The sequence below is a fragment of the Apteryx mantelli genome, chromosome 1 (assembly GCF_036417845.1).
Source record: "Apteryx mantelli isolate bAptMan1 chromosome 1, bAptMan1.hap1, whole genome shotgun sequence".
Lineage (NCBI taxonomy): Eukaryota > Metazoa > Chordata > Aves > Apterygiformes > Apterygidae > Apteryx > Apteryx mantelli.
In genome coordinates, this window is record NC_089978.1 from 92,973,507 (window position 1) to 92,995,022 (window position 21,516).

Consider the following 21,516-nt stretch of genomic DNA (forward strand, 5'->3'; position numbering starts at 1 on the left):
CACCATCCTTTTGACACCCTCCCCTCAGATATTTGTAAACATCAGTAATATCCTTCTGAGCCTTCTCTTCTCCAGGCTCAACAGTCCCAGCTCTCTCAGCCTTTCCTCATATGAGAGATGTTCCAGTCCCTTAATCATCTTTGTGGCCCTTCACTGGACTTGCTCCAGTATCTCCGTGTCTCTCTTGTATTCCAGTAGCCTTTCTTTGGTAAGTGTTACTGTTAGATACTCAGACTTAGAAAGTGCCAAATTTAGGTAGCATCATTAGCTTAACTTAAAATTCATTCCCAGAAAAGAAGGGCCAAACTTTCTTAATGCCAGAAACCCCATATCTCATACTAAGCAACAGACGCTATCGGTGCCACCGGTGTCCCCTGCACAGTTGTGCAGGGACTGTGCTGTCCAGCACCACCAAGCAGGGCAGAAGGGACGTGGCAGGCACAGAGCCGCCCTTCTGGGATCCTGCGCGGGGTGTACGGAGGGGTGCCGGGGGTGTCACTGATCCTTGCCTCATTCACACTGCCTCTTGCAACAGCTCACTTCTGCGCTACTCCCTTTTCTAAATGACACAACTCAAAGGAGTAAAAAATGGGTGAGGAAGAAGAAGGTGGCTCCTGAAGAGCACTAAGCTGACAGAAAGGGAGGCTATTCTGGCGAGCAGGCTCCTAAGAGGTAAACTACTTGCACAGTCCCCTCTTGTGAATGGCTTCTGCAGTAAGGTCTCCTGCACAGCTATAACTCACTTGCAGAGCAGAAGCTGAGGGAAAGTGAATTAAGGTAAGATCACCACTAACACCACTGTCATAACGCATTTTCACACGGGGCAGCAATAGGGCAATGGGTATCTTTGTTAATCTAAACACTGATTGAACAAGCAGCTTAATGCTCTTTTTCTTCCATAGGATGTCAGTAGGCTGTGTGACACTCAGCCAGTTCTTTGTAACAGTTTTTTGCTTTGGGGTTCTGTAGGAAGAAAAAGAAAAAGAAAAAGAAAAAGAAAAAGAAAAAGAAAAAGAAAAAGAAAAAGAAAAAGAAAAAGAAAAAGAGAAAGAAAGAGAAAGAAAGAAAAAGAAAAAGAAAAAGAAAAAGAAAAAGAAAAAGAAAAAGAGAAAGAAGGAAAAGGTCAAATACCTTGTATAAATCAGGTGGCTGAATCAGGTCAGGAAAGCTATCCTGCATATGCTAGGCAGGGAACAAAGCATTAGGGCCATTCACAGAGTGCATCTGTGCATTAGAGCTGAGTAAACGTCCCTTTATCCATGGAAATTAAAAATTTCTGTTCGGGTTGGGGGAATGACTAGGAAGGCCTACAAAGGACAAAAGCTAACTGTCTGGAAAAAATAACACAAAGTAGTGCATGTTATAACGAAACAGGCTGCCTTAGGACTAACTAATGTGAGTTACCTTGTGGACATGATTTCTTTTCTTGTACAAAAGAAAAAAACACCTTACCGTTTTACTGCAGACAAAATACAAAGTGTCTCTTGCAGCCTCCTGTTAAAAGGTTTTTCTTCTAAATTGCAGAATCATCAATGTTACTTTTTTCACAGGTAATTACTCAGCACAGTTAATTTGAAGCCATACTGGAACTGAAATGGAGATATCCTACTTCACCCTTTTCCCCTTAGTCTAGCTTGATATTATTATCATCTGCTGCTCCGGTACCCATAGCAACAGCCATGGCGTTAGCCGCTTTCGCAGCACAAGCGAGTGCTGCTAATGCCTGACATTTAGCCAGCTGTGCTCCTCACGATGGGGCTCATCTGGCCAAAGATCACAAGATTTCGAACTTGCTCAATGCCGAGGGGTGGGCATAAGTGGGAAGCAAAACGAGATGTATTTTTTGCCTAATTTCCTAAGTAATGTACTTGAAGTTTGGTCGCTATATCCCCAGTAGGTCATTTAAACATCGATGGCCTGATTTTGTGAAGTACGAATATCCAAATGCACACTAGATATGAACTTAGCGTATTTATCTCTTCCAAAAAAAAAAAGAGGGTACATTTTACTGAATTGCCTTTACAGGACACGAGCTGCACAGCACAGCTTGCAGCCCGCTTTGAAAGCTGTGTCCATTGGGCTGCCTTTGACGTTCAAGGCTGGTGGGGAGTATGCGGCCGCGGGAGTCAAATGGGCCGACCTCAGCCCTCGACACAAATTCCAGCCACAGGTAGGCTGGCAACCCCTGTTCTTCCAAAAAAAAAAGAAAAAAAGGCAAAGAATAACTAGCATACTTTCCTGCAAGGATTTTAATCATCGTCTGCATCAGTGGATTAAAAGAAAAAAAGTGGGTCTCTCACTCAAGGTCTCTTTCACAAAAGGGAAAAAACTTTGATTAATTCAGGGTTAGAGACATCAAGCAAACTAAAAAAAAGGTCAGAGGCTCAGTCCAGGATGCTAAGGAATAAAGAGGAAAATATATGAGATTCTAAATATAAACAGTGCCTAAATGGCCATGTTCGTCAGTTTATTAAGAACAGCGAAGAGCCTAGAGGGAATGAAAAAGGAGTGGCAAGGAGAGCCTGCTTTTTAAGTAAAGCTATATATTAAAGGTGGCACATGGGAAAACACTAATGAAGCACGAAAAGATGAGACTCAGCAGGGAAATTAGTAGAGGGGGAAAAAAACACACTGAAGAAAAGACAACACACAGGGCTAAGCAAATACGTTGTGCTGCAAGTCAGTGCTGCACGGACCAGTCCTGGACCCCCTTACGGTTCATACTTTTCACTAAAGATGTGGGAAAGTGCACTGGAGGGGAAGAGGGTGATGAAGCTGCAGCGTGCACAGGCTCCCACTGTGTCGGTCACCTCGTGGGGGAGCTCGGGCTGGGTTTAGGCGGAGGCAGTTTCGGCAGCTGCCTAAGTGGGAGCAGGGCAGAAACCAGCTGTGGTTGCAACCACGGAGCAAGATCTAGTGGGGACGTGGCGTTATGGGCTGGGGGGTGGGGGGGGCTTACTGCAGCAGCACGAAACTCGGGGATACATGGGCACAAGTTCATACCCTTGGGGCCAAATAGCAGAAACCTCCCCCACCTGTGAGCAGCTCATCGGGGGAAAGCAGCTGAGGAGGAGCTGGTCACGGATACCTGAGCAGCCGGAGCGACTTAGCCACAGCGAGTGGCAGTACTGCAGCCGAGGGACACGTCCGCAGTCTGGGGGAGCCCTCAGGCCTGGTTGCTGGGTTTAATTCTGGTCATTTGTGTTTCAGAAAAATGAACTGAAAGTGATTGTGAAGAAGGGCTGCTGGGCTGTTTGGAAGAGGGACTCATGTGAAGGAGAAGCTGATAAAGCAGAGGTTGGCCCAGAAATGATTGCATGCTGTTCATACACTGGCGAGTAGCTGCTAGGGACGAAAGAGAACATAAGGAGCAAAAACAGGTGACTATAATGTAGAAATTAAAATATTTTTGTCTAGAAATGAAAAGTTGCTAAGTATCAGGTAACAATAAAAGAATCCTTATAGCTGGAAAAAGGGGGAGGGTTGGGTCTGTGGGATCAACCCCTATGTACACAGTGTCTGATAAAAGCATACAGACATTAACAATACTGAGTCTTTGCAGTACGAAAATAGAGAACTCTTATGCTTGCTATGGGTACCTGCAATTTGAGGGGACTGGAATTAAAAATGCAAGTGGTCCTTTCCCATTTTTTTATACTGTTTTCTCTTCTACACTTGCTTAATGGGGAAGGGGAAGCCAGGGAAAAACAAGTAGCATAAAATATATGCACAGTAAGTCATTGAAAGGTTTAGTAGCATTTGTCTTCCTGCAAGATCTTGCCAGTGGGATTAAAAAAAAAGAGATGAAAGAAGATAAGTTATAGGATTCATATCTTTATTACCTTCTGACAACACTGCAAGGCCATGCCAGCACTGCCAAGCTTTTCAGAAGAGCAACAAAAGCAGACATTACACCTGAGCCAAAATGCTTACGGCCACTTTTCCTTAGGAATCAAAATTCTCAAAGGAACTTCAACAACTGCTGAATAAAATATTGTTCCAGTGGCTGTAAAAGATGTGGGCTGTTATAATTTACACTAAAGCTGAATTCACACACATTGGCAGGCTTTACCTGCTTAGCCATGAATGTTTGAGTTCTTTCTTTGCTGAGCAGCTAATAGGCTCAGCAGGCCGCAGGACCTGTGTGTGCGCACGTGTGTGCATGTGCAGACATGACTGTAGACACACACACACACACACACGCACGCACACACACAGAAGAGGAACAGTGTGTCTGACATCTGTGTGTGGATTTGTGTATATGCATGTATTTAGCATCTATTCTAACATGCATCGTTTTTCCCAGGGCCATGAATTTCTAAGCTCGTATTTGTTGTTGGAGGGAAGAAAAGTAGTTTCATGTCTTATCACCTGCAGCTGGTTGCAGTCTTTGTCTAAACAGTCACTGCTGGATGCAGTGGGGAATTATATTGGCAGTTGCCATTAATCTGCTGTGCCTTGTGGTCCCACAAAACACTTTGGGGTTTCAATGATCAGCTGGTGTCTCCTGAATGGTCCCCCAGGGGCTGACCTGGTGCGGTCCCTAACTTGAGGTGAGGCCTTTGCTCCTGTAGAGCCCACCGGCTGAATCGCACTGTTTGAGAGCTCACCTATTCATCAGTGTGTCGTGTCTGCTTCTGAATCTGAAGAAAAAAGAGCTTCCATCCTGCTGAGATAAGAGCACCAATCTGGAGATGAGCGAGCATCTCAGTCCTCCCTCGGGTGGCCGCTGCGACAGGTCTGTGACCTGGTGGTAAGAATGGAGCAACAGTGGCCAGAGAAAGCAGAGGTGTTGACGGTAGCTTCATGGTAGGGAGGCATGCCAAGACTGAAGTTTGTGGCTGTCAGGGCCAAACCATCTTTCTACAGCTTTACAGAGGTCTGATTGATTGATTTGATTAGTTATTCTTGTGTTTGCCTTTATAACAACGTGTTCTCAAAGCCCCTCATCTTATTTGATATAGACATTAATACCTTGTAAGATATTATGCCCACAAAATTGCATGCATAGAATTGCATGCAGAAGCATGTGAATGTAATTTTTTTAGACCTGTTACAATTTTGGACATACTGATAGGAGTATTGCTCACGTAGAGAAAAGCAAACCTCTTCCATTCAGCGAGAAAGAAAAGATTTGTTTTTCCTGTACGTGTGTGTGTGTGTGTGTGTGTGTGTACGAATCTTACAAGTAGTGGATTGCTTATGTCAGCATCTGGGGAGAACTTGTTTGGACATAGCTAGCAAAAAGCATGTCCCACTATGCCACTATTAAATAAATGATATATCTATTGTAAGGCTCAGATTACAAAAAAATATGGAAAGTCCTTACACCTGACAAACAATTACCAAGTTATCTGAGAAATATGAGGCTCGGGTTTCTAAGTAGTAAGGGTTTAAGCAATAGGCTGAAACAGCAACTTGGTATAGTTGTAAATCCCACCAGTTTACTTCTATAGCTACAAGATTTCCTTAAATTTCATTCCTCTCTTAACCGCAATTGCTTTTAACCAAGTTTTTGGAACTGTAAACTACTAAATATTTGCTGTAATCATTTTCCTTAGCTGATAAGCAGTATTATCAGCTTAAAAGGAATCCTGTATAGTAGTAGTATGTCTCAGCTGGTGTAAGCAGCCCCATTTTTCTTGCACAGAGAAACGGCATCTTCTAATGAACAGAAGGGAGGGGTAACAAATTGCCAGCACAATCTTGGAGTGGAGCCGGAGGCACAAAGGGGAGGAGGTGCTCGGTGTCAGAGTGCCAAAGCAGAGGGCCTGCAGGGGCCCAGGATCAGTGAAAAGGGCCAGGGGCTGGTCCTGCGCTGTTTTGTCCCCGGCGCGGGACCAGGGGCTGGGCTGCTGCCGCCTTTGCGATGATGGGTAAGTAATGCCCTCGTGGTGGTGTTAATGCTGCATTCCCCGCTCTCGCAAAGCTGGTAAATTCACTTGTAGTTGTAGGGTACCCCGATGTAAAAGTAACAGGGGATGTAACTCCAGAGCCAGCTTAAAAGCTGTTACTGAGAAAGAATTACAAGCAACTACTCTTGGTTGAGTGTCAGTAGACTAAAAATGAGTGTATTTAATAGGGCACTCTGTAGAGCTTGTTCTGTGTAAGGGTGTCCAGCTAAACTAGGCTGTGGGCACAGGCAACATGCACTTAGGTAGGTTAGCAGGAGATTACCAGCAAACAGTGCCCCCAGCCTTGAACATCTGCCCACCTCGACACACAGTGAGAAGTGTGCGAGGCAGGTGCATGGCCTCAGTGGGCACCATACAGGCAGAAGTTTATCTGTAAACTGCAGCACATTAACCATCATAGCCAAATTTAGAGAAATACAATCTTCTCTCCCCGGAGAACAAAGGAAACACATTGAATGGTTGAGAGTCTTGTTCTTAAAATAAGGAGTTCATCTAGCCTAAAACACCTAAGAAAAAGGTTCGTAAGAGCCATTGGGAAGTACTTATTTTTATTACTGAGATGCAAGGGCTTGTAAATAACTGGGTTGCAGGAGTGGGGAAATCAATGAAGATGACTGGTAGTCATTACACATTTCCTTCAAGAGCTGCAATACCTACTGTAGCATCAGTTCACCTATGTTATGCCAACCACATTAGCACCAATTGGTACGGACTTTGCATGACCTGACTGCCAGCACATAACGTGGCATCTTTAGGACCAGGGCTGGAAGTTGCCTGCAACAGCCCTAGCCTGGTAAAGGAAAGTCACAACATGTATATGTGGTTTTGCCTTCCCTGCTCCTTTGAGTACAGTAAAGGGATAAGGCAGCATTCATTTTCTCGTCTTCCCTGCTCATGTGCCCTTTAAGGTTCCAATTCATTTAGGTATTTAATAAGAGCATCCATAAAACTCACCCTTGTGGCACAGGGCCAGGCTTAAAAAACAACAGCATCTCCTCATGCGCAGCCAACTTCAGCACTAGTAATAGGGAGAACACTGTCCTCCCTCTTAACTTAATTAAATTAAATAGGTGACTTTTTGTCCCTGAGGGCTGCTGTGCTTTGTGAATTGTAATGTTCAGATGAGACTTCAACACAGCAAAGCACACAGTGATTCATGTATGTAGGAGTGAATCCTGAGTACTCAAGTCTGTAAGAGGAGGGGATGGAATGCATATTTACTTTCTCAAATGAATGAAACAGGGAGATTCCCACCTCCTCACTATATCATCGAAATCACATACAAAGATATAGTTATTTTTGCCTTTACATTTTGTTTTTACCACCGAAGGCAGACATACTGAATGCCTTCTTTGCTTTGGTCTTTACTGCTAAGACCAGCCCTCAGGAATCTCAGACCCTGGAGACCAAGGAGAAAAGTCTGGAGAAAGGAAGGCTTTCCCTTGGTCAAGGAGGATTGGGTTAGAGATCATCTAGGCAAACCTGACATCCACAAATCCATGGGCCCCAATGGGATGCACCCACGAGTGCTGAGGGAGCTGGCGGATGTTATTGCTAGGCCACTCTCCATCATCTTTGAAAGGTCATGGAGAACAGGAGAGGTGCCTGAGGACTGGAAGAAAGCCAGTGTCACCCCAGACTTCAAAAAGGGCAGGAAGGAGGACCCAGGGAACTACAGGCCAGTCAGCCTCACCTGCATCCCTGGAAAGGTGATGGAGCAGCTCATCCTGGAGGCCATCTCCAAGCATGTGGAGGACAAGAAGGTGATCAGGAGTAGTCAGCATGGCTTCACCAAGGGGAAATCATGCTTAACCAATCTGGTAGCCTTCTCTGATGGAATGACTGCCTGGGTAGATGAGGGGAGAGCAGTGGGTGTTGTCTACCTAGACTTCAGCAAGGCTTTTGACACTGTCTCCCATAACATCCTCACTGGCAAGCTCAGGAAGTGTGGGCTGGATGAGTGGACAGTGAGGTGGATTGAGAACTGGCTGAATGGCAGAGCTCAGAGAGTTGTGATCAGCGGCACAGAGTCTAGTTGGAGGCCTGTAGCTAGCGGTGTCCCCCAGGGGTCAGTACTGGGTCCAGTCTTGTTCACCTTCTTCATCAGTAACCTGGATGAAGGGACAGAGTGCACCCTCAGCAAGTCTGCTGACGATACAAAACTGGGAGGAGTGGCTGATACCCCAGAGGGCTGTGCTGCTGTTCAGAGGAACCTTGACAGGCTGGAGAGTTGGGCAGAGAAGAACCTCATGAAGTTATGGGAAAGAGAGGAGAAATTCCTCTCTTATGAGGAAAGGCTGAGAGAGCTGGGACTCTTCAGCCTGGAGGAGAAAAGACTGAGGGGGGATCTTATCAATGTTTATAAATACCTAAAGGGAGGGTGTAAAGAGGACAGGGCCAGACTCTTCTCAGTGGTGCCCAGCAACAGGACAAGAGGCAATGGGCACAAACTGAAACAAAGGAAGTTCTGTCTGAACATGAGGAAAAACTTCTTTACTGTGAGGGTGACAGAGCACTGGAACAGGTTGCCCAGAGAAGTTCTGGAGTGTCTGTCCTTGGAGATATTAAAAACACGCCTGGACAGGGTCCTGAGCAACCTGCTCTAGGTGACCTGCTTGAGCAGGGGGGTTGGACTAGATAATCTCCACAGGTCTCTTCCAACCTCAACCATTCTGTGATTCTATGAAAGATAACCCAAAGACAGAATCATGATACAACTGAGTGGAGTTTGGTGATTAAAACCTATGCATGTTTCTGTATGCTTAGATATGAAATGGTAAGTTTATGATCAACCTCTCTTTGATGGGAACACACTTCCCCAAAGCCCCCAAAAGAGGGGTTTGTTAGTATTATGCTTGGTGGCAGTGAGGCAGCCAAGTGTTAGATGGATCAGTGAATGACCGGAGGCTTGCTTCTGAAATGAAGCAGAAAGCATGGGACTGACAATCTCTGAAAAGCACAGGGTGCCCTGGCACTGTACATTATCAAGACAGAACAAACAGCAGCAGCCCAACATCACAGTTTAATGTTGCTATCAGTATTCAGGATGGTGATGTCTGTAGATAAAAACTGAGGTGCACAGAAAGATTTTGAGAGTGAGGCAGTGAGGGTGGGGACAAGCATAATCTTGCAATCTCTAGCAATGCAAAAGCTATAGCTGCTTCACAGAACAAAACTAGTCATGGATGGAACTGAATTTTGCCCGCTGTTGAAGCAGAACACACTGTTTCCATAAAACAGCCTTTTTGCTTGAAGTCGCTTCTGCTTTGCCCTAAGTGTTAATGGGAGAAAAAACAAAAAGAGGAAGAGGCTCTTTTATCCTCCAGGCAAATATTAAGTGCTGCTGCTGGCACTCAGTCCGCTGTGTATGTATCTGAGGAATGGAGCGTTCGTCACAAATTGGCAGTATGATGTGCTGCGCATACCATCAATACCTAACACTATCTGTACTGGAAAAGAGATGCACTAGATGAATGCTGAACCTCAGTAAAAATACTACACCTTTTATAACATAATTGCGTGCTTTATTGATATACACAGTAAAGCAGTATATAATACAATAGTAAGGCATATATTTGGTGAAATTTGATATGTTGTGAAAAATGCAGTAAAACAGAAGTTTATAAAAATAATTAGTAAATGTTACAGTGTTGGTGTTAAAACACAATATATTATGATATCCAAGTAATAAACCAGTACTAACAATGAAATAACATGCCATATGGTATTTATGTATTCAGTTACACTGATTATGTTTTACAGTTTAATACTTTGTTGTTATAAGGAATATGAAATAATTCCCAAATTATGCTTAAAAAAGCAGCGATAAAGCTTTCAACTTTTTAAATATTTTTGACAGACTCACTCCAAAACTAAGATCTAGAAAGTAAAACAAACAAACAAAACCCTGATGAAAACAACCGTGCAATCCATTTTTCTCCAATTTTCTGAAGAGAAAGTTTAACAGATAAGGAAAAAAAGAAGAAACCCATCCCTTTCTCAGATCTCAATTTAAACCTTCTGATAAAAAAAAGACCATGAGAAATGCACAGGGTTCCTACTGTAATAAAGTGTTAGAAAAGCTCTTTATTGTGAAAGCAGATGTTTGGGGGGATTGTACTTACTTTCTGTAAATTATCATTATCATTATCATTATTATTATTAAAATGATGAGACCTGTTCACACAATGGACAAGTGGTGATGATGTTACATTATCTGTATGTAATTGTCAGGAACACCACAAAACCAAAGTGAGGTAGAAATAGCATGACTAGCCATGTTCAATGTTAACTAGCACTCAAATAAAATCTTTCCCAAGTTTAATTACACTTCATACAAGAAGAGGTAACAGATTTTTACTCTTGCAATATAAAGTCAGATGGTGTGTTTCTATGTATTCTAAGATAAAATTAAAAGCTGGTAAAGAAAATGAAGTGGTAAAGCTTTTGCTGACAGCACCTCATACCTAAGCCTACCTCTGATGAGCTGCAGTTAAACTGGCTAATTTGTTTTTCTATCAGTTTCTCTCTTTCTCACTTTACTGTTAATTGTGCGGTATTACTTGTAGAGAGAAATGGGGAGGGACAAAGTATCAGGGCCCTTGTTTTGATGATAAATATCTTATGGAGCAGTGTGGCTACCTTCACCTGATCACCATACACGTATAAGAACAGCAGTAATTCTTCCACAGCCTTTCCCGAAGGTCGCTTGCCGTGTTACAGCTCCTTGGGACCAGCTGCTATAGCAGGCTGAGACAGCAAGTGGGGAAATCTGTTTGTATTATCCAGAGAATCAAGTAGCTTTATGTTCATGAACAACATAGGTAGCTACACAAGCTAAGATGCTCTGTGAGTAATCTCCTTGTGCTTCACATCAGAAGTTGATCCCGTGCAGGGAGTCAGGAAGGAACCGCTCCCTTTCTTCTCTCAGGTACAGCAAAAGTTTTGCTGAGGGTGGCAGTGGGTGGGGAGAGCTGGGGCGAACTTCTGCTGAAGCATTGGGTGCTGGCCACTGCCGGAGGCAAGGGACCGGACAGTAAAGTCCAAAGGTTTAATCCGGTAAGGCAATTTCTACATTTCTTTACTAATAACATTCAGGAACTTAGTTGGCTGGCGCATAGGATAGTCACTAAATTCTCCCCTTTCCCTTCCCTTCCTTTTTTTTTTAAATTAGTTTTTTTTGCAGGCTGTCATGTAATGTGCTCTTTCACTTAATTATTGCAAACTAGCTCTATGATTGATGTAATTCTCAATTTTATTGGAAAGAGGTGAAATAACTGCCTTCATTGGAAGTCCAAGAGAATTTTTTTAAGCCAGCCCTAGTCAGACAAAAACAATGAGAAATGATGCAAGTCAGCCATTTTGGTGTTGCTGCAGGAAATACTTTTTTTTTCTTTTTGATCGGCAAGGAAAAGAACACAGAACATGAATCTCTGATGCAGTTCCAGAGCTGAAATGATGCTAAACAAATGCACTGCCTCAGTATTTTTTTTGTGTTTTTTAAGGGGGTTTCTATAAACAATTATTTTTATAAAGCACACTTTAGTTTACAATCTTTCTTTATAACTGTTATAAATTTTTTTAAACAACCCGAAATGCGTTCCATATAAAGAAATGGCAAGTTATTTAGCTATCAAGATTTTACATGTAGCTTTCTTATAATTTTTGTACAATTGCATAGACGTGTAAAACCTGCCATTGTTAACAAAACAGTAACAGACTTAGGAAACTACTGAAATCTACAGTATAATACCACTACCCTTCACAAAAATATAGATTTGTTTTCTTGTAAACTCTTACAGTCTAATCCTCTTTGTAGTATGAATATTATAAAAACCATGCGGGACGCCTGAAGTTGTAAAACACATCTTGCTATTCTAACACCTTGTCGTCAGTCATCACTGTAACTAAGGTTTCCATTGCTCTTCCCAAGTCATCTGCCATGTGGAAAAGGCTCCCTACATTGTTGCCTGAAAAACAAAGTCAAAGAAGAGGACATGAAATGAAAAAGACAAGGCAGCAGGTTATTAGGAACATTTTACAGAAAAGGCTAAGTACATATACATAGCTTTTCATGTTCAGCCCTCCACATATTCCTAGCTGAGTATACTACAGAGTACTGTTTCCAAAGGTCTCCTGATGAGTATAAAATATCATCATTGGCAAAAGTTGTCAATTTTGGAGAAAACTAACTGCAATACCAGCTTGAATGGTTAATGCAAACTATATTGACAAATAGTCATGACTATAAGCAATTATTTTTATAAAGCAGACTTTAGTTTACAGTCTTTCTTTATAACTGTTATAAATTTTTTAAAGAACCCAAAATACATTCCATATAAAGAAATGGCAAATTATTTAGCCATCAAGATCAGGAAATGTAGCTTTCTTACAATTGTTGTACATTCGCATAGACATGTAAAATCTGCCATTGTTAACAAAACAGTAACAGACAGGAAACTACTGAAATCTTCAAAAACCCAATGGTGATCAAGCTGTATTATTAGGAATGTTCACCAAAAGCAATTCTTAAATCCACTGACATCACAGAAAGGTTTCCAACTGCTGCTACAAATGTTTGACCATTCAATATTCTATCAAGGAAAAAAAAATAGAAACAAACAGATCATCAGTAATCAACTAAATCATTAAAAAGTGAAGAGCTCCCAACAGATACCTGCATGGGTATCTAAAATGGTGACCAGACTAAATGGTTGCATAATTCAGTTCATTCTGTCTTTTTAATAAAATCCATTGCCTTTCAGACAGCAGTTTAGCAAAAACAAAGATCCCACAATTATCAAGTAACTACCATCCAGTGGTTTATTTGTGCATTTCTACTCACCAATAACCACTGTGAAGTCCTGAGACAATATAACCATAACACGTAAACCTCCTACACAAAAGCGTTAAATAAATGCAGACTAGAATTCTGGAAACAAAATCAGTACGTTCTTCTCACCCTGATGTTAGCACAGCCGGAAAGTGACCAGTAGCAATGCTATCAGTGGTATGGACTGGCTTCAACACAGTTAGAGACTAAACAGACTTGGGAGCAGGGAGGGCATGCTGCCTAAAGGTAGGCTCTGAGTGCCATTCTAGCCACTTGGCATTCCCTGCCTGGCTGTTCAGAAGAGCGTGGGTCTCTTGCAAGTCCTGTATCAGATCTGCAGCCCTGTATGACTGTCTCAAATACCCTCTGGCATCTCAAATGACAGAGGCACCATGGTTTAAACAACAGAATCCCAACTGGATTCAACCCCCTGTAAAAATATAACTGAAGAGGGAATGTGAACTAGAATATGATCTAGAAAACCATAAAATATGTACATCCAGACCAAGGACTGAGCATTCAAGATTTCTTTCAAGGACAAGGAGGAAGGATCAGACAGAAGGTTTTAAAACAAGCAGAAGGAAATTATATTCCACACAGCGCATAATTACATTACAGTACTCATCGCCACAGGCTGATGTTGAAGCCAAACATATAAATGAGTTAAAAAAAAGGAGTTAGAAAACAATCACAGAAGAAACATCTCACAAGAGTTATTTTAAATGAAAGAAGTGCATGTGACCTCCAATTCAAGAAGTCCTCAAGCTGCCAGGTGCCAGAATGTGGAAGCATGCAACAAGGGAAGTATTACTCAGTAAAACTCTAAGCTGCTATGGCCTGAGGCGGCTGATTTACTCTATGGGAGTACTTGTGATAGAGTATTTGTTTGGAGAAGTATTGAAGGTGCAACACTGTCTGCCCACAACAGTGCTTCACAGGGACACTTTGCAGTAGTCTGGATCCTGAGTCCTTGCCATGGTCCATGAGGAAGGAGTACCCAAATGAAGACAGGATATGACCAGGGTGTCCAGGATACAGATTTCATGCAGTCCCTACCTGTGAAGTGCATGAGCCTGATTGTTAACATTGCCCTATCTACAGGGTCATTCTTCCTCCTGACACAACTGTTTTTCTAACAACAGGAATAAACCTTTCCTGTGAGGTAAATCAAACTCCTAAAAACAAGGTGAAAGAAAAGACCATACTCTTCCAAATATTCAGATATTATGGTAATCATGCGTTGTTGACATTTCTACAGTACCAAGAAGCTGGGAGTGATGTTAGTTAATATTCACCACCATTTATGGAATAGAAAAAAATGACCTAAGAAAATAATCAGAGCCAATTATTGCAGGAGAACTATTACCACTTTTTACAATCAAATCCTAATTTCTGGAGGGACTTTTTTGAGTATAGTATTCATAACATCTTCAAAAATGTTACATATCTAAATATTGACTACTTGGCAATCTGCCCATTTTCTGGTGCACTGTGCTGTACATGGCACAGTTTGCCACATATCAATACAAAGAAATATTTGGTTCTAATATAGTAGCCATCCTACTCATCCTAAAAAAAATTTGTAATTGGTTCATCACCATGTATAGTAGCTGTATATGAAAAATTCCTGCCAAGTTTTGGTCAAAATATAGCTTACTTTAAATAAGTGTATGCTACCACATTTATTTTAGATGTAAGGAATAATGCCTCTTGCTTGCACCATGCAGACTGTAATTAAATGCTAGTATAATCTTTCACATGCAACTCTAGTAACACTCCTTAATCTTAATCCAACTCTATTATAGTGCAGTCCCTCTGGCTGAGATCAGTCCAGCAAATTGCACCATGAAAAGCAAAATTTGACAAAGTAATAGGAAAACAGCAACATATTTTAGATGGGAGATGCTTATGTAAACAGAAACATAACTGCCACTGGTTTGGTCTACTTATCTGAAATTCTGACATGCTTAGGTATATTTGCAGCCTGTGGTATCAAGGCTTTATTGGAATAACCTTGGTATAACCTGCATAATCTACAGCATCCTCATAAATATTCTGACCCTGCAAGCTACTTTCAAGCAGTCTCTAGGCTTTAAAAGTGCTGCTTCTTCTTCCTCACCTGCAGCAATTTACAGATATGAGACAGGAAGCTGCCAAGATGCTGGGTAAACAACAGTGAGAGGCAATACAGTGAGTGGGATAACAATCTCTCATTCAGCTACCTTGTGATCTGCTATATCTAGAAACAATGATGGGATCCCCAGACTTTTCAGGGACTCCAACACTATTCATTTCCAGCTCAGGAAGACTGATCACCATTCCATAGATTTATACTAACCTAAACCACAAAACCCCATCTTCAGAAAGATTTAGTACTTGTTAATACCATTTTTTTCTATCAGTCACAGAGCTGTAAAGGTAACAAAGGCAAGCTGATTTTACAAAAGAATCTATGTCTAGAAAGAATAGCTGCAAGCCAAAAACATAAAATTATATTAAAAAAAAGTCTTTCAGAACTATTAAATTGTGCAGGTAACTAAAGCATGGGCCAAGAAAACGTTATGAAGCCAGAAATTCCTAGGCATACTCTTCATGCATAAAAATTCTATCACACAGAAATATGTGCTAGAGCTTTTTCCTTTTTTTAAAAAATTGCTGCTGTGTTTTGAAATAACCATGCCTCAAATCTGATCTGCCTCCAGAAAAGCTGCAGAGAGCAATGCTGTGGTGATTAAGGAGATGACCCCCCCACCTCCACACCCCTCCCACGCTACCTCCCCAGAATAGGTTATAATCTCCTCTGCAGAAAAGCTGAACAATCACATGCTTGTCCCTGAGCCATCTGAGTTTACAACTCAGGGCACAATCATAAACCACTGCTGATTTGAGCTTATGTTCATAGCTGGATTGTAAACTGCAACAGCTTGGGGACTGCAGCCTCCAAGACAGTCATGAGATGGGTGGAAGGGCCAGGACAGTGGGTAACGTAACTGTGCTTCAGCCATTCAGCTGGTGAATATGCTGGGTGTCATTGCACCACCAGCAGTTTTGGTTTAAGTTAAGCAGCAGAGCTCTGAACAGTGGTGCCTCCGGAGCTGGTCCAACATTTGTCTCCACCAGCTCTGTACCCATGGCTGTCCCTCCAGTAGAGGAACAGGGTTCATCGCTGGGCCCAGCAAACTCCCATATTGGTTCAGAACTCACCGGGCCACGATGTTACACTGATTTTTCTGCAGCAGCCAAAATCAAGCCTTCCATTACACACTATCTTTGAGTGTTTCTGTATTTATCTAATGACATCTACCAAGCTTCAGGTTTGTTCTTATTACCACCTCGCACTATCATCCCTCACACTTTCAGAGGAAAGGTGTTTAGCGCTGGAAGGACATTAGCATTACTGAGGTCGCCACCTTGGGTGGAGTCTTGTAACACACAAAGACAGAAGTCCTTTCACCTGGGCTTCCTTTTAACCACACCAGAAGCAGATTAGAAAAGGAGTCTGACTGAGATTCATAATACAGTACTTCATGTGCTCCCAGCTGATCTATACAGAAGAGTAAGGTATTTCATGGATTTTCTGTGAACCCTTTTCTGACATCTGTCCAGGTGCTGGGGAGCTGGCTTCCCCCGCACTGTGCCTTTCTTAGTTTCCGAGCTCCTTTTCAATGGCAGTCATGACCTGAACACTCCTTTTTAACGAAGTGGGAGAAAAATACCAGTGGTTGAGTGACTGGGGTCAGGATTTTGCCTCTCTCGCACATAGGAGTAACAACTAGGACAATCAAGACTGTAAATGTTTGGGAACAAAATATACAGGAATTTCCTGACACTGTGTAATGAATACATCCTTTTCTTTACCTAAATTATACCTAAGTAAGAGCTCTAATACACTGCCTGTTTCTACATAGCTGTGCTTCTTCTGTTGAATACTTGCTTATTTGGCCTCTGTGAGACTCAAATATAAGGTACTGATATTTTTTAATTAAATAGCAAATGAGAAAAATACTTGCCCAAAAGCACTTATAAAATACAGACCATAGCTTTCCACTCATTATTATTAATATTTTTAATATAACTCAGCCAAAGAAATCATTCATTCATTTTTTTTAAACATTAAAGCTGAAGAAGTTTTCTCCATGCTTGAGGCGTTGAAAGGTTGAGAGCTGATACTGTTTAAGAAAAAAACTAGCACACTTTGCAATGCAGCAATAAAGCTCAAAATGGACATAGGCAGTTTTAACTTAGTCTTGTAAAACTGAAGAAATATTAATACAGGTGTGTTTGCTTTGAAAGCAGGGGATATCTATTTCTGCATACACTAACTACATCATCTCTGGTCACATAAAGAAGGATGTGTTTCATATCTGCTGAATTTGCTTTAGAAACTATACTGGAATTAAGGCCCTTGCGTGAGGACACAGTAATTGAATATCAATCTCACACTACAACTTGTCACAGAAATAAACATGGAGTCTTTGAACTCTAAAGAGTGGATAGAAAGTAAATTAAGAAACCCCAACACAATGCAGTCTCTATTTCAGCAGCAAAAATTTCTAACCCTCCCCCACAAAAAAATCCTTCCTGTTGGTGGCTCAGATTTTGATAACCTTATTCATATCGAGTAATGCCATGAAATCCATGGGGTTACTCATGAAGACAATACCTAATGTGAGTAATGGGATCAAAACCTGGTCTGGTGGGTTTAAAACTACGTGATCTGACTTTGCACAAATGGATTCACATATAAAGCAAAAGCTATTCTATAAATTAGCTCATATACTTCATAACCATGCAGAGAATTGTGTTTTATATCGAGCTCTGCAAGTTACTAAGCACCCTCTGGAACTGTCAGTGAGCACAAATAGAATTGGAGAGCACTAGGCAATTCACTGAAGAAATCAACATTTTTAGGGTTAAGCTGCTGGAATCTGATTAAGAAATTGCACACTTTTTAACCTTTTATTTTTTATTTTTTTAATTGTGTCAAATGCACCCTACACAGTAAAACCTTTTTCTTCACAACATATATAAATATGAACGAGGATCATGGAAAACACCAACCTGCTCTGTTGAATTGGAGAGCAATTCTCAGACCTTTTGGGCCAATAATATGATGGACTGAATATGAAAACAATTTCACAGAATTTCTGAACTGGTGTAATCTGTTTGATGACACGTCAAGCACGCTTTTTGATTGGTATGAAAGGACCTGACACTTGAGTACAGATTTATCTGCCCTGAAGATCTTATTCCTCAAAATAGCTGGAGAGAACCATTGCATTTCAGGGCACCATACTAGAAGAAATCCTAGTTTATACAGTATAGCATATCAGTGATTGGAGGTTCACAGAAGTGCAGCTGAAAACCCCATTGTCATGTGTTTTCATGAGCCCCTCTCTCCGCTCTAACCAGACGTACATTTGCGAGCTGGGCTACCCTTCAATTCCTGCCTCATTCACCCTAAACATCATCTGTGTGGGAAAGGTCATTTCACAGCTACCTGCAATTGCACTCAGGCAGTCTCTGCATATTTTATCTTTAATAATAATTTTCTCTAGCAAATCATCTTTCAAACATTATATTGGGTTGGAGAGACGAAAAATAAAGAGTCTCTGGAAATACTTTAAAAGGTGCTACGACAACACTGCACAAAACATTTTCCTCCATTAATAAGCAGCAAAGTAAACACTCTAGAATCTATTTTAGCATCAAACTGATCATGTCTAAAGCACACAGTGAATACCATAGCCATTTACATTGCTAAATACAATACTGCGGAGTTGGTGAATGTTAGTAGTATTCTTCATTGTGCAATAGGATATCAGTAAATTAAAACACCTGAATCTCTTATACCTCTCAACTCTCGCTGTTCTAAAGCAAAAGAAAAAATATTGACTTTAGTTACTGGAGATCATGGTTGGTACACTGGTAAATATACATTAAAAAAATTGCATGTATATAAGCAGAACAGTGAGGGCCATGGCCTTCTGTTTTGTTTACATACAACAACATGAGAATAACATAACAGAAGTCAGTGACAGCAATACCTTTGCTGACCACATATGACATACAAAGGCTTAGTTTCAATCTATTATTTTATCCTCCCCATTCCTGAGTTTCCATCTGTGGGAGGATACAAGAAAAGGCACATCCCTGAGCTACCATTGTCTCCATTGAAAGTTGAGAGGTACAGTATTGTTAGAGCACACATGTGAAATGCACTCAGCAAAACCAAACAAAACTAAAAGCAAAATAAAACAACCCCCACCCTTCAACAAAACCAAGCAAACCCATGTTGCCGTCACACGCATGCTGGGCACAGAAAGCAAGATGTGACAAACAGAAGCCATGGCAGTGAGCCTGCATCTCACTAACCTCTCTTACTGGCTTTCCAGGGGCATTTCTTCCTTTAGGAACAGAGAGAGGAAGTGGTAAAAATATCAGAAAAGAAACAAAAACACCACACATGAATATATATTTTATACTGTAAGAGACACATGAATTTCCATTTAGGAATTTAATATAAAATAAACATATTTCTGCTTTAAATAAAGATTGAAAGTGCACTGAAATCCTCTGATGACTCTGATCTGATTTATTGAAGAACAGTTCTGTAAACTGCTGCTTGGTTTTAGCCTAACAAATACATTTAACAAAACTACTAAAACCAACTTATAACCCTTTCAGTTGAGGATAAGGGTGGCAAACTAAAACCTGAATTCATTTTCTGAGCATGCAGATTTTGTCAATTTAAGTACTTCCACTAATCGACATTACTGGTAAAATCATGTTTCTCTGACTTCAAAATTAATTCATCTGAGCACTTTACAGTTTATTATGGCCTACATGCATATATACATTTATATACTAATATATACATGTATGTATATATACATATATATACACACATGCACATTTTACACTAAAGCTATTAAACTGGAATATTAACACAATGAAATCTTGTTCTCATATTCAAGATAAATAAACCACTGAAGATCCCAAGAAGTTGATCTGCAAGCATTGTAAAGCTTGGGCAGGATGGACGAAGAGGGGAAGAAAATCAAGTAAAGGGGAAAAAAAGGCAAGTTTCTCATCACTTTTAAGATCTACTGACAAAACTGAGAAGTTAGTAATGGCTTTAAGCTGAAATGATGTTCCTTACAAGCCTTCACAGAAGTCATACTTTGATTAGATAGGTTTACTTATTGTACTATGTATTGTAGTCTATTTGTTTTAAAAAAAGAAAGTCAGCTGTCAATCAACAGCGGAAACAACCCTCTCTTTCCCATCACACAACCAATGTCAATAAAATGTCTGTTGTTGTCTTCAGAAGAAGCATTCTACTCTGTCACTGATACATTAACACTAGTACTATCAGACATCTAGTCCTAATCAAGAAGGGCACTGAGATAGATGCTGTTCATGAAAGAGGATGACTTTTGCCCCAGAGTTGTTGTAAACACAGTAACTGTAAACAATGTATAAGACGATGGAGAGAGAAATATAAGTGAAACAATATGCACAGGTCAGCATAACAGCAACTTAATTGCTGTCACGGATGTTTGTAGGCATCATGGCCTGCTGTAGAAGGCAAAGAAGAAAGACCATAAATAACTTTGCAGATTTTTTACAGGGAGTAAAACGAGGGTCAGCAACAGAGACAGCTGAGGTACTGGACTGAAAACATAGCAAATCAGGTAATGGAAAGGAGAGGAAGACAGAGGAAGTGAATGGCATCACTGATCGATCATAAGTTAGAGCCACTGTTCAAGTACAAAATAAAGGTAATAGGAAAGACAGGATAACCTGTGAAGGGCTTTGGCTGTGAAGGTTATGATTTATCAAACACAGAAAATTTTATTCGCTTCCTTCCACTGTCCCTCCTCCTAATAGCTTATTTACTACTAGAAATGATGATGATAATAATAATAATAATAATAATAATAGTGGGTTCTAAATCCTGTTCTGTATGTGGGTTTTTATTCTGATTCTAGGAGAAGCTTTGACTATGTTTATACTGCACATGATGGTGGTGCAGAGGTATTAGTGCGAGCTTGACTACTAGCTTCACTAAGTAGCTTCATTGTAAGGACTTTACCATAGTCTTGTTTGGCCTGTTTCTTGACAGACTACATTGTCTCCATGCAGCTTCGGGCTGTTCTGGCTAGACTGCTTGTATTAATTAAAGGTCTGTTCCTATGCCCTCCAGGGCCGGACTTCTTTGGGACTAAGGTTGCTAAAACCTACCAAAGACCCAGGCATAGTCCATTCTGTCTGCCCTGCAGGCCTGCCTATCTCTCTAAGACTTAAAGACTCCCTACACAGCCTGCAACTTTCTTTGGTGCTTATCTCAGGAGCTACGCATGCTCAAAAAATGCCTCTCAGGGAAGATGAGAGCTTCTCATTGATTAAAAAAACAGGTAACACAAAATCCAAGAAAAGTAAAATCCATTGCACTCTTTGGCCTTCTGAGGAAGAGCTCGAGGGTTTCGATTAATAGGCAGAGTCTACCTAAGACCTCCAGAAACTGCAGCCTGGTGCAGTTGGGTGTGTATGAGTCCTGGGGCAGGAAGGAAATCTGGCAAAATACAGCCGAGCTTGAGTCTAGAGGACAGAAGGAATTACCTACATTCAAAATACCAGATCCTTCTGCAGGTCTTCAGAGGCGCCTATCTGTCTGCAGAGGCATCTAATGTTTCAGCTAGGCAGTGCCTAATTTAAATATCTACATGCAACAGACTGAATTCCACTTCAAATGAACGTATTCAA

General features: G+C 41.1%; 1 protein-coding gene across 1 annotated transcript in view; it reads right to left on the bottom strand.

Annotated features, from left to right (window-relative positions):
• Positions 1–9,417: 9,417 nt before the first annotated feature.
• Positions 9,418–21,516, bottom strand: part of DMD (dystrophin) — a 1,189,181-nt gene continuing 1,177,082 nt past the window's right edge. The window contains exon 78 of the mRNA XM_067297573.1: positions 9,418–11,884. Within this exon, the coding sequence (XP_067153674.1) occupies positions 11,787–11,884 (98 nt within the window). The 3' untranslated portion in view covers positions 9,418–11,786. The remainder of the gene's footprint in view (positions 11,885–21,516) is intronic.